The following is a 14469-nucleotide window of genomic DNA, read 5'->3' as shown; positions in this document are numbered from 1 at the left end:
GTTAAATGAGACATAAAATCATCAAAATGAGATCGGTAATTTATGAGCGGAACACGAAATTAAATCTTGTTAATATTAATTGTGGTTTTAAATTTATTGTTTATGAAAATTTCGGCGTTAGTTTCAGAATTTAGTCGAACACGCTAAAGTTATTTACGTAATATTTACGTCTGATTTTACATTACGAGTGAAATATTGCAGGGGGAACGAAGCAAGGGCGGCCGACAATACGATATGATCTACATAGGATGGCATTTCCTAAGGAACATTTCATATATGTATGTTTATATCCTGATTGCTGTACGATAATGAAAATCTAAGATAATGGCATTTAAACGTGCTTCCCTATATCAGTAGAAACGCACGGCAGTCAGAGCGGTTTCTGTTTCCATTTAATAACCAAGTAAGGAAATGAAGCAGCCTGCTTTAATTATGTAACTAGCTCCGCAACGAAACCCATTTAGTGAATGTTAATTAAGAAAAATACGGGGAAAAATTTACGTTCAATACTTTTTTTTTACTGTAAAATGTATAATTGTTTCGTTTTGAGATGAGAAATGGACATAATTTTACGACTGAATTTTTGTTTAGTGACATCTACAGAGCCCCTCGTCTACTGACAATACCTTCTCCGGTCTTCAATGCATATTTGCCGAACTTTAAAGTGCTGTAAGTAACTCTTTATTACGCATGCATTATAGTCGACATTTCATGCACACGTGCATAAAACAGCCTTTATGATATATGCACGGTCACCAACAAATTAATACTATCTACATTTTACTGTACTACATGTATAAAACACTGGCAAATTCATGACTCCTGTTGAGTCCTAAAATCGCCATTTGGTTGTAATACTGCTACACTTGCGATAAAAAAATATTATATAATATTGGTGTATAAGGACGTTTAAAACCCTTACGCCGTATAAAACGACGAAAAAATACTTCCGTTATTCGTTCAAACTACATGTATGTGCACTACTGATTTTTCTCCAGATTTAAGGATTGCCCAAAGCGACTTTCAAACTTTATCAGAGATAGTTTAGATTCTTTGAGATTGTGTTTACCTTACAGCCCAATTCCCACGATTAGAGGGAATTAATAAATATTAGGAGTTCGCGGGTAAAAAGGATTGCTGAAGATGCGAAACCATTCTCTGGAAATGATTGGTGACTGCTTCAGAATAACATGCACCATATCCAGTTATAAATTCTATGCTTTATATATCTTGAGATCTTGTGAAGTAGCGTCAGCTTAGACAGAATTTCCTTGCGCGCTTATTCAAATCCGCTAAAAGTACTTGTGAATGAGGAAATCGAGGTTTTCTCCATTTCTGCAATATTTATTTTGCTGATGGGCTGATCCTCCGCGACATTCGATTTCTTTTAAAATCAGAATGGTCACGGAAAATTTACATAAGACTGATTCGATGTTTCCCAATATCAAATAACTGTGATAAAATTCGCAAAAAATAACTAAATTTGAAACATCTAAAACCTAATTTCTATTTATTTACATGACACGGTCTATTTACTTTTTCCAGGAGGATTGTGTACACGGGACTTCAGCGCATGCCCAATTTGAGTGGTTTGAATGCAACTTCCGTTTTACATTTGGTGTAAGTAAATAGTAACAACTATCACAAACATTTCCATTAAATTCAAATTTATCTTCCTGATTTGTCTCGCTGTTAAATAGACTAATAACAATTGGCTAAAATACTATCCAAAGTGAGGCCTGTATTGGAAATTATGTGGTAATTAATGAGGTTACAGAATAAGAATTTATAACTGTAGTTCCAATTTATTTATCAGAATTTGCGACTCGCCGTGGAAATCCCGTTCTGTGCAGTAGCTAAAGCTGGACTTAACATCATCCATGTCTTTTAGTTTTCTTAGTGTAGGACTTTAGCGATAACGACCCACACTTTAAAATAAATGAAATGTGACCATGTTGCCAGTGTTATCGGAAAATTGGCAATGCAACGTGACTTTTTTGTTTCGAGTTACTTAACAGGCAAGTTTCAAATGTAACGATTGGTCTATTTCTCAAATTAACTGTGAAGCTCATTTGAAGCATGCGGAAATAGCACCCCAAAGGAATTAGACAGCAAAATATGGAAACTTCTCAGTAATTATCCAGAAATACTCAATGGAAATGATCGATTTATTTAGAAAGCCTTGAAGTCACCAAAGTCATCGTGAATGTAATTATTTCATTATTAGTTCTCACAGTTTGTATTTAATTCCACATAAAAGCGTTTCCATTGTTCCAACCAAATCCCTGCATAGAAATCTTAACATGAAGGCTTCATCCAAACTTCTGGTTTTAAAATCGTTTAGTGCAAGGTCCACTGGAATTGGAAAAGTTCCAATTTTTATAGAATCGGGCAGATGAAGAAGGAAAACTTTCTAGGAATAGGCAGGCAAAAGTCATTTCCAAGAAATTAGAAAGCTTTGGCAATGCTGCTTATTTTTCATTTGAGACTTGACATTTGCAATTTTGACAAAAACTAAAGTTAAATGCCACGTGTCATATTAAATATTTTCCAATTTTCTACTTTCAAAGCAATCAGGGTGAGGAGTTTTATATTAATTTTTAAACTAGTTTGAAAATTAATGGCGCGAAACTCTGACAAAGCTGTCTGCTTCGTTCACGAAGCAGATGGCCGCCATTTCGCTACGAAAAAACACAAAAGCGGGGTTGCCACAATTCTAAGGTAGAATGAAGAACTCTGAATCTTTTAGTTTCAATGAAATGAGGGGAAAAACTTATTATGAACAAATAAGTAAAAGTCCGTTTGTGGTCAGAAAGTTCTAAAACTTTATGCCAGCTACCTCCAATAACTGTGGCAACGCTACCTTTTTTCAATGAAATTTAATTCCCACTATTTTGACTTCAAACCGTGAAGTAAAAGCTGCATTGGCACAGGCTGTTGAAACTCTTTAGTAATTTCATCATGTAGAGGAACTTGAGTAATCTCCTTTAAGATATGTTGGCGCTTTCGAAATGTCTGGAAGCTGTGACAACGTTGGAAATTTCTCTTTGATGCTTCGTATGTAAGTTTTATGTAATTTAGTGATAAAGCTGAAGACGAAAACCTCGTTGCCAAGTTTTCTTTAGTTATTTAGCATTCGCTTGAATTAGATTAAGGAGAGGAGTTGAATAACAGTGTCAAATGACTTACAGAAACTCTGACAAATGATGCTGTTACAAAATTCATACAAAATTGAGTCCTCTTTCAGTTAGACTCAATTTACTGCAATGATTTTAACATCCTTTAATATTTATCATTTCGTTTTTGAAACAAGTGAAGAATGCGGCGTTGTCGCCAATATTAAAACAGTCATAAAAACCCAACAATTAGAATACATATACTATGTACAAAATTAATTTTTAGTATTCTGAGTAAATAAAGCAATGCAGGGGGAGCTTTTTATTTTTTCATCTTTTAACTATATTTTCCACATTGGTGTCAGCGCTATGATTCATTTTCCACGACGGGTTACGTTATTTATTCGGCTCTCATTCAATTTCAGGGACCTGGACCACAACAAAATCAACAAAATCTCTTCGAGGGATGTGAGCCACGTAGCTTTAAACGAGCTGTAAGTAGATTATGTTTAGAATTTGCATATATGTAGGTATGTACGTATAATTTTAAAACGTCACTTTCCCTTAAAGGCAATGGCAATCCCCTTGTACAAAGGTCAATTCACCCTTCTCTCTACAAAAAAAAAAAAATAATGAAAGGCTCTCAAAGAGAAACTTCCATTACTGAAATGTGTAGTAATATGAATTTGCGAGATAATTAAGATGGCTGTGTTTAAAGTTCAACAAATATATTTAAGAAAACATTTTTAAAAGAGTAATTGCAAGAGAAAAAGGCCGTTTTCCTTAACTGATGATGCTGAAATAACAGAAGACAACTCGCCTGGTAAATTACCCTTATCTTAAAGACATGCCCCCTTATTAGGCACATTTCTGTAAAGTTATTCCGGTAGTTAGGTAGTTACAGAGGCAGAGTTTGTATAGTTTTAGCTATATACCAAAACTGAAATGTTAGATAAACAATGGATAATGGGCCTAAATGGTTAAACACAACTTTTATTGTTAGGTGCACAAATAAGTTTTTTGTCACTTTAGGACTTTGAGTTACAACGAGATTCGAGAGGTGGAAGAAGAGGCTTTTGCGGACTCCCAAATTGCTGTGATGTAAGTTGCGAATTAAACAATAATGTTTTAATTACATAAATCGATTTCAGAGTTTTGAGAGGCAACAGGAAGTTAAAAATACTACACAGAAAGGCATTCAGGAAGTTGCAGAACTTGAGACGTTTGTAAGTTCCATCAGTTTTTGAGTAGTTTTTAAAGTTGAGCTTTGGCATCGTTGTAGAGATCTGTCAGATACGTCAGTGACAGTGCTGCCCACTGAAGGGCTGCATGAAATAGATATCTTAAGAATTGAAGATACGTACTCCATGAAGGTATTCCCTTCGGTTTACAATTTCAAGGTAGGAGCCCGAAGCTAAACATTTGTTGTACTCACACACACTCCATTTTGCGGGTGTTACATCTAATAATAATTAGAACATTTTATACTTAATTTCAATTGATGGATTTGAAATCCTTAAAAAGGCACACGTGTGATGTAGATTATCCGCATGTATAGATATTATCCTGTGCCCTTTAAGCTTGTTTACGGTTAGGATGGAGTGCCAGTACACATCCCTTTAAGAAGGTTGCCAGACAATAACTTTTCATTCTGGGGAACCGTTTAACAGAAAGTTAATTTTTAGTATATTTGCAGTTTAAGAAACATTTCAAAAGCAAACAGACACCAACAAAGACGATTTCGCTTTATCTCTCGTAAACCTTTTATGCAAGTGTTCTGTCTTAAAGCGGATTTATTCATAGCAAAATGGCCCCGAACATACTCTGAAATACATTCGTAATGTGTCTCAGCTATTATTCCTAGAAGGGCACTTTCAGCCACATTAATTCTCCAGCTGCAACTGTTACACTATTCCAAATGTTACACTGTTACAGACTTTAGTAAATGGAATCCAGTTTTTATATCAAATAAAAAGAAGAATCTCTCGAATAATAACTGAAAAACGAATAATTTAATTTAAATATCTCCATATATGGGATACGTAGGATATAGGTGTGCCCGCTATTGTTATTTCCGAATCGTTAAGGGTTACAAAATCCGTTAAATGGGATAAAGTTACCATTTTTGGTAGCTTTTAATAAACCGCAAATGGCGCTGTCAAATGGTTGTTGGTTTGCGAGATTCTACAAAGAACGTAAAATTGCTCAAAATATTCGATCAAAGATATTTCGATGACTATCAGTCAAGGTGATGTTTCACGTTCAAGATATCAATACCAATTCCCTTCAAGTAGGCACACCCAGATAAGAAACCCAGTACAATCCAATTCTTCTTAGGTTCACCTCTAACTAAATCCCGAATAAACTCTGATTGCAGATTAATTTAGAAAAATCCCTTGTTGAACCAAAAATCTTAGGGGTCCGAAAAGTGTTCGGTACCAACTATTTATCTAAATTTAGTTTCAGGTGTTGCCAAGTGTGGAAAGGCACAAAATCGGCATACATTCAATAGAAAATTTCATCTAATAACACTAACCCTCTATTTCAATCTCTTCCATCTGTTATTTTCATTCCTTAGATATTTTAATCCCCTCGCAATCTTAGAACGAGGCAACTAGTAATAACTTAAACAAAGCAATCACTCAAAATAGTAATGCAGCTGAAACAGCGAAATTATTGTAATTGGAATAACGGAGTCGTCCTTAAAGCTGATATGATATATTTCCAAGAAAATTTTATTCATCAGTTACTTTACAATAAAAATGAAATATTTCATTTTATACACGGTAACAGATACTGAATCTCTCTCTGACAATGTCTACGAGTCAACAATTCTGTACAGGATTCATAAATATGTAGCATTTGAATCATAAAATACTTTGACAGTATAACTCGCGCATTGAAAATTCTGAATAATTTTAAACCAATATGTATTCATATAATCTGAATCAGGAAAAATGACCAAATTGCATTCGTGCATGTTGCCCTAAAATAATCGATCATTTTTCGTGAACTTATTTTATTACGTATGCGCCATTCATGGCACATTTAATCAGATTTTCGACTCAACTAATTCGGTTAAATCGAGTATGCATTACGTTTGAAAATTTAAGATTATTATAGGGTCGTTAAAAGGGTCCAGGAAAATAGTAAAAAGCTGGTTATACAATACAAAATACACAGTACATCAAAGAGTTTGGCATAACAGCGGAAATACTCTATGCACCCTCTTGTGGAAAGCAACATCCCTGAACATGGGGCCAATTACAAACGTTGTCAAAAATTCAACTATATTTTCATAAACCTTTTCGATATAGAATCTAAATTGCATCGAGAAGCGAACGAATTATTTTCGTTATCGTAGATGTTCGAATAGATTTATTTAATTACAGAAGTGTAACTTTTCTGCTGCACAAGGTAAAACGCAGTTATTCTTCGCATCCAGCCCTCGCAGTTTTGCACTCTGAAGCACCCAAATTACCAACTTATCCGCGATTTTTACTCTTTCCAATTTGTAAAACAACCTCAGACAATTTATTCTTAAAGTTTAATTTCGTTTACTTACAGTTTTATATAATTTCTCGCCATTCGCCCGAAGACATACTTATCGCTTGACATTCTAAAAAATTAATAATAATCCTAAAATGGCCGCCGAACAAAGCAAAAACGCGATCAGAAAAATTAAAGATGATTCGTTGTCTCCGTTTATTTAATTAAATTGCACTCTATAGAGGGAGAAGGAAAATTAGCGAGAACAAACGTTGGGGTATTTGCAGCAGGACTTCGCCATTGTTTCTTAATCGAAGCCTATGATTGGTCGACATCAGTTTAGAAATGGAGTCATTATATTGAGAGCCAAGAAACATTTTTCGTTTACAAGGTGTTATCGAAAACCGTGAATTGATAATGATTGTGGTGGGCCGTGATTGATTAAAATGTTCCGTGCTGTACTGTTATTTTCAACTCGTATTAAAAAGCGCAGAAAATATCTCAATCTTGAATAGACGATTAATCATACGCGTTTATGAACACTCAAATGCATTTCTGCGTTCTAAATCTGCAAGTGAATTATATCCCTATCGTTTATAGCAAATATGCCTGATGTCACAGACTGAAAACCACGAATGACGCACCCTCGTTTATGTTTATCATGCCATGCATATTCTCGTCGAGAGAGAAATAATAGAGCCCTCAAAGGGGAATACGATGATCTAATAAAATCCTGAAGTACAGCGTACTACACACGTCTTAGGAAATAACTATATACTTCCGAGTAGACAGTTGCAATCCCATTTTAAATTAACTGGTGTTGCCTTTATCCATATTGGCAGTGAAAAAGGCCAGTTTTGGGAAAAACTCTCCTGGCCCCGAATTTTCTTTTGATTTATACGATATTTCGCTTTCTGCATATAGGGGCTGTGCATGTCTTAAATCGTAATTTAGCCTGAAAATATTTCACAACATCCCTTCAAGTCCCAAGCTGCCGTAAAAGATTTGCGAAACGTATAGAACTTTGGAACAGCGGATTGCATCACAGGAGTAGGATGAATATTTCAGAGGTGCCTTAACGAAAAGCATTTTTTGACGGAATGTTGTTCATTTTCTTAGTTCAGAACGCAAAATTGAATAAAATTTCTGGGGTAAATATCTTTAGGGAAAACCACCATTTGCTCTCAATGTAATATCATCTTTCGCTACGCGACAAACGTTTCCCCGATTCATTGAGTTCCCAGGGATTTCGTGGAAATGAGGTGGAACTTATTATTTATTTCTAGGTTGCCCAACAAACAACTCTAACCAGAGTTTATGATGTGACTCGTAGAGTAGAGGCTTTATTTGGGTTAGATTCAATATGTATATTTTTATTACGTATATTTTGCAATAAAAATGACAAACTTATCGCACTGTTATGCCCTCAGAAAAGGCATCATAACGAAGCTCATTGATATAATTCACTTACTAAAAATCGTGGAAACGGGTAACATTGAATTTGTCTAATTAGCCGATTTTAGCATAGTAATACTTTAATTCTTCCTGTTATTCCGTGAAACTGGAAATTTCAAGGCGTTCTTCTTTTTAGTGAGCCATTGTAAACGTCCTTTGAATGTTAGTTTTAATGTGTAAAATTTTCCACATAATGTCCTCGATTTTCGATGAAATTTATGTGCATATTCTAGAGAGAGCCTCCCGTCGACAGGCTTCTGATTTCGCCAGTCACACCCAGGTAAAAGAACAAACACATTATGATTCGCAAGGAAAATGATTTGCGTTATGAATAAAAAGTATTTACTTTGGAGTTCTCAACATTGAAAACTTGGCAATATCGATGAATTCATTTTAAAAAATGGTTGCTTTTAACATTTAATATAAAGTGCATTAACTGCCAAGTGTCTTTAGTGTTACAATGTTTTCAACAAAATAAGCTAGCATTACTTTCTCATTGAGAACTTGTGCATTTTCTTAACAAGTCAATTTTTCAATACTTTTGAATTTTCTGCCTGACTTGGAAAACCCTGTTACGTTCAGAGGATTTTAATATAGGAGCGGCAACACTGCCTGCGAGCAGTTTCAAGTGAAGTGCCTTGAATAACGGCCAACGTTGCCAACTTTCTTAATTCCTTTTCTTATACAATCTTTTTAAAGCCAAGTTAACTGTAATATTATTTAAGGTAATTTCGATATTTAAATTTAGACATATTTTTTCTGAAGTCGCTCGAATCACACACTTTATCCATCCCTCACCATCATGACTACAGTGTATCTATTTCTTCACTCTTGTTCTTCAGTCACTTCACAAACTTCCAAATACTCCTGACGTAAGCAACAACTAATCGCACCAGGATTGGCTGATTAAAATTTTACAGCGACCAATCAGGGGGGATCGCTACAGGAGTAGCGATAGAAAATTTTAGTTACGAGGTGCGGTATAAAAGAGCTGCAAAAAACCTCTTCAAAGAACAATTTTTTTTAACTTCGTATTATTTTCCAGATATGACGTAACACTTAAACTCGTAAGTGCAGACGTAACTTTTACATGTAACTTGCGACCTACATTTAACGGACCCTAATTTAAAACTCTAATAGCAGTAAGGAAAACTGCTGGAAGTTTTCCAACTCACTCCGAATTAAAATTACCTTGTACTACATTCCCTCTGGCAAGATTCGGTTAGGTACAGCCACAAGTTTCGGAATTAAAGTTCATTGAAGTTCATACCGAGAAAAGTTCAATAAAAAAAAACATTGTTATATTGTTCTTCAGTGCAATTCCCAAAAATAGCTGTGTAGAAATATTTAATAGCACAATATCATTGAGTTTAAGCATAAAATAGCTATTTCAGAATGCTGCAAGAAACTTATTACCGATATGGAATTCCATATAATATCTAACAGGTATTCCATACATGTGCGCTATGTAAGCGGTTCTTGCATCCCGTGCATGGTTTTGATTAGACTTGAGAATAGATACGATAGCTTGTGGGAAAGGGCCATAGTTTTCACAATTAGGGAAGCACCAACACTGAGATTTATCACCCGTAATATTGCCTGGAAAATTTTTTTAGGGGCTGGTAGGCTTCAATGGAAGCTCATGCAAAGAACATGATATTCAGAAGTGGGGTTTACCATAATTTAATTTCAAATTTTGTGTTGTTTCAGGCTATAACAGAGGCTTATCTCACTTACCCCTACCATTGCTGCGCCTTTAAATACCCGAAGACCCACGATCCTGAAGAACATGAGAGACATTTGAGCAGTCTGAAGAAGATGGAGGCCCTACAGCAGGCCTGCAAGAACAATAAATCCATCATAAGGTATGATTCAATGTAAAAAATAAATTTTAGAAGTTTGTTGTTAACAATCATCAGCCATTTGACCTTAATATTTCTCTGTAGTTGAATTTTCGTTTTTGTCTGATGATGAATATATTTCGAAACTACTTGTTTAGAGCACTGCGTGTAGGGATAATGGATTCACCAAAGCTCGGTATAGATCCTAGAGATTTGGGTTTGTCGCCGGATGGCCCAAAAACACCCCAACAGTTTATTTATTATATATCCTAGTAAATCACAGTAATTTATATAATAAAATGTGACCAACAAAATGATTTAAATCTAATAGAGATTTTGTCTCTAATTTCATGTGTGACCTGTAAATAAAACTGGAATATTGTAAATATCTAACCAAAGACATATTTGTCCGGGTGAAGGGCTGTCATCGTCACTAATGGAAAGTTTACTTTACAGCTACGTCATGAATAAACATGCGGCATGAATAGTTTGCTTGATTGCGCCATTTCGGTTGTATAATTACGGTCATCGGTTTTATTCAGTACAATTTTCTATTAATACTAAATCTTACGGAAACGCAATTCCTCCTTGAAGAATCCATTAATATGCGAAAAGCTCTTCATAAATTTAATAACAATTGTGAAGATGGCATAATGGTGGGCCATAAGCCCACTCATAAATAAAGCTGTTAATGATATTATTTCGGAGGCGAAATACCGCCCGTTGGGAAACCTCTCGTATGTTAGAGAATCGCGATTTTCCACTTTTTCTATTTTGTTTTCCAGAACGTATGTGGCGTATATCTTGAATTATGGTTTTATCAATATTTGGCAAACGATTAGACGCATCGTTTATCACTTTTAAAAACCCTTCTAAATACTGGAATATTTTCCTATATGAGAAATTGACCAAGCATATTTAGATGTATTGAAAAATTCAAAATCTCCATAATTAATCGAAATGAAGAGATATTAAAGAAACCCCTCTCAGTTTCGAAATTTGTTCTTTCTCTTGATGCCTTGAAATTGACCCATTATAGAGATGCTTAACATCAGCATCTAGCAGTAGCTTTAAAGCTAGGGGAAGTGCAATAATTATTACCGTATATTTCCGTCGGGAAATTGCTTCAAAGCCATTTAAACAAAAAGTCAATGCACTCATGTTCATCCTAAGAGAGTATTCACTGTCTACGTTGTTTTCAGAAGTAGGAATTTTTGGAATGGGGGTTGCTGGCCCTTAAAGCATTTCATAAAAGCTTGCAATCGATAATAAACTTCATGCTTTCTATTTTGAAAAGGATTGTCTAATGGAGTGCTCGTTTTTTTAACATAATCGTAAACCTTTCGAACCTGGCATGATATTTACAATTGCGTTCTCACTTCTGTTGAAAATCACTTATTTTTTAACACTTTAAAAAATTGTTGAACCTGTTTTTGAAAAAGATTCTTGCCGTCTTGGAATCATGGTACGCCACTGAATTTACACATTTTGAATACGAGAAAATCGTTCTATTTTCCAGGAGTTACAAATATCCAATGGAGCTACTTACAAAGAATTGAAAATCAACTGGACTAAAATTTGAATTTTGGAAAATTCGTCGATTTCTTTATAATATCTCTGTGCTATACCGTCGATGCAACAGAGCATTATACAAAAACAAACTTTTTAAGAATTCCCCAACCCCAGTGTTACGCCCTTAATTTTCGAATAAAATCACAACCTGAAATGTTCTTTATAAAAACCTTCACTTTTACACTCGGGTGGATACGAATTCGGGGCTTCATGATAAAACTTGTAATTTCTAGTTTCTCGGGGCATCAGTCTTCCGCGGATTCCGAAATGAATTACACAAAAGACGAAAATACTGGAGAGGTGTGGCAAGGCACAGAAGCACAAGTTTCAGTAAAGGCACAATGTGACGATGTGATGCACAAAGTGGATTTCAAAGAAGTAACTATGCGTAGTTAAATTAATTCTCCACTGGTTAAATCATTAGTTTACTGATCAATAAGGTACATTGTAATCCGATTCCGGATGCCTTCAACCCATGCGAAGATCTGATGGGCAATTGGGGCTTGAGAGTGCCAGTGTGGATCATCGCCCATTCCTCTGTTATAGGAAATCTGTTTGTTTTAATCGTTATTGGTACCTCCCAGTTCAGGTTAGTTCAGGTTAATAATTTAACTGGAAGTTAGGGTTAACCAACGCCAAGATAAAAATAACTTAGGGGCAATAAAGTCCTGGCAACTCGACCAAGAACATAATATACGAGGCAATGTTGAAATAACGACAAATTTCGTGGTTTCCATGGAAATTATTTTCCAGGTAAAGTTGCCGGCAGATTGCTCTAATGATCCTTAAAAGGTCTATATCATATTTTATCAAGTTCTGTTTTCCCTAGACTGTCAGTGTCAAAATTTCTCATGTGCAACCTCGCAGTAGCTGATTTGTGCATTGGCGTCCATTTGCTTCTTCTAGCAGGTATCGATGCTCATTCAATCGGAGCTTATTTCAATTTCGCCATCAAGTGGCAAGAAGGTAAGACTACATACAAAATTTTTCGCCCGAATTATTCCCGTCATTTAAACTTTAATTCAGTTTTCAAAGCTTTTAAAACCCACATCACGTACGATATTCCGTATATGTGGAATTTAAGAGCGCAGCGACCATGTGGTTTAATTTACTGGACCCCGTTCCAGGTTATGGATGCAATGTTGCCGGTTTTTTGACTATATTTGGAAATGTTTTGTCTGTCTACACATTGGCCGTCATCACACTGGAGCGCTGGTAGGTAATTTCTTATGAACTTTTTATTTGTCGGATGGCACTTGTTTATATGATAAACATGGCGCCTTCGTAAAGAGAACGGGGCTAAAACATACGCCTGAGCCCCGTCACCTTTGCTCTCGGTTTCTACTTTAATTGAATTTGTTGTTCTTATTTCAACTCATTTTTGTTCATTTTTTACTCATAGGTGCACCATCACGTGGGCAGCCCACCTAAACAGGCGTCTCAAATTGAGAACGTCAGTGAAAATAATGGCCGTCGGCTGGGTGGAGGCCATTTTCATGGCCTTTTTGCCCCTGAGAGGCATCAGCAGCTATGCTAGAACCAGCATCTGCCTTCCTTTGGAGTCAAAGAACAATCTGGATGCGATTTATTTATCCACGCTAATGATAATCAATTGTACGGCGTTCACTGTGATTTGTGTGTGTTACGGGAGCATGTACCGAACAATCAGATCTGGTAAGTCAAAATTCAATGACATTTGCCGCCACCCGGAAGCATTCCTGTCACATTGAGGGCTCCCTTGACTCTTGCTCGCCACGTTGCGTTTCGAAACACGTGAACGATGTCACGTTGCCATTTACTCGGAGATTTAAAATATAAATAATTTGTGTAGAAAAGTAAAAAACTAATAGAAGTGACTTTAATGAAATTCCTTTCATGCGGTTTTCATTAAAAAGAGACCTGTCGACAGTAAATTTTGCTTCGATTAAGAAATTTTATTTTCGGCCCCACGGGAAATCTGTGAAAGAGGGTATAAAAGTATCAATGATTGTTCACAGGTTTAAGCTCGATGATGTGAAGCGACGCACTATCGATTTTGAAATTATTTTTTAATATTCTCTATGTAAAGGCCACGTCTGAACTTCTAGGTAATTAGTTCCTTATTCATTTAATATTGTATTTTTAAGCATAAATCGGTAAGATGATAAAAGGATCTGAGGAACATTATTATGACTGTACCTTACAGAAAAGAATTTTTCTTACTACTTTTTTCATGTAGTACTAAATCATAAAAATAATAATATGAAACCTAATAAACAGCGGAGCTGGGCAACCACTAACGCAATTTATTCTAGCTGCAGTATATTATTTTTTAGATCAGAGCTTTAAAAAACTAAAAACGCATTAAAGCTTGTTTTGATATGTCATAATTTTCCTGTGAAATTTGCTTTTACGAAAATTTCCTCATTATTACAGAGATTATATGATTTCAAAACTGAGTCAATACCCTTAACTAAAATCATATACTTAATACAATGCTGCAAGCTCCGAATTTCGTTAGCGTTAATTCTGAAATTCCACCATCTCCTATTTTATTTAAAGCATTGAACAATAACCAATTTCATTTGGTAATTTCAAACTTCTAAATGAAATTATATACTATTCAGATTCATTAAATGTGAAAGGGCCACTCTAATATATTTATTAATTTAATATAGTTTTTAATATATTAACATTTCTTCTAAAGTTCATTCAAGGTGAAAGAACTCTAATCGCCCTCTCTGCCATTATAGTTGGAAATCTCATTTATAAAAAATGGGTAATACCACTGTGCGACTTCCTCAAGAGAAAGGTCATTAATTCAATGATACCCAAGAGGAGGTTTCATATATTTTTCACACGTATCTATTCCACTTTGAGATAATGAAGATAATGTTAAAATGTCCTTTGTTAACTTGTATTAATAAAGTAAAGCTTGATCGAAATAAAAAAGCTTTTAAACAAAGGTTCAAAGAATGCGTGAACATTTGTACGTGATAAAATAACTTATTAATGAA

The 14469-nt window shown here is 35.1% G+C and overlaps 1 protein-coding gene across 2 annotated transcripts in view; it reads left to right on the top strand.

The window, feature by feature from the left end:
* LOC136341604 (follicle-stimulating hormone receptor-like) overlaps positions 1–14469 on the top strand; it is a 28973-nt gene that overhangs the window by 12114 nt on the left and 2390 nt on the right. Inside the window, exons 5-16 of one of the 2 annotated variants that reach the window (XM_066286750.1) lie at positions 592–669; positions 1546–1620; positions 3542–3610; positions 4149–4217; positions 4268–4342; positions 4399–4516; positions 9771–9925; positions 11707–11851; positions 11914–12062; positions 12303–12439; positions 12601–12688; positions 12876–13147. In XM_066286750.1, coding sequence (XP_066142847.1) covers positions 592–669; positions 1546–1620; positions 3542–3610; positions 4149–4217; positions 4268–4342; positions 4399–4516; positions 9771–9925; positions 11707–11851; positions 11914–12062; positions 12303–12439; positions 12601–12688; positions 12876–13147 — 1430 coding nt within the window. The remainder of the gene's footprint in view (positions 1–591; positions 670–1545; positions 1621–3541; positions 3611–4148; positions 4218–4267; positions 4343–4398; positions 4517–9770; positions 9926–11706; positions 11852–11913; positions 12063–12302; positions 12440–12600; positions 12689–12875; positions 13148–14469) is intronic. The other variant, XM_066286751.1, reaches the window with a different exon arrangement.

Source organism: Euwallacea fornicatus, chromosome 10, assembly GCF_040115645.1.
Source record: "Euwallacea fornicatus isolate EFF26 chromosome 10, ASM4011564v1, whole genome shotgun sequence".
Taxonomy (NCBI): Eukaryota; Metazoa; Arthropoda; class Insecta; order Coleoptera; family Curculionidae; genus Euwallacea; species Euwallacea fornicatus.
Note: the sequence above shows the minus strand (reverse complement) of the source record. Positions and strands in the feature narration are given on the sequence as shown.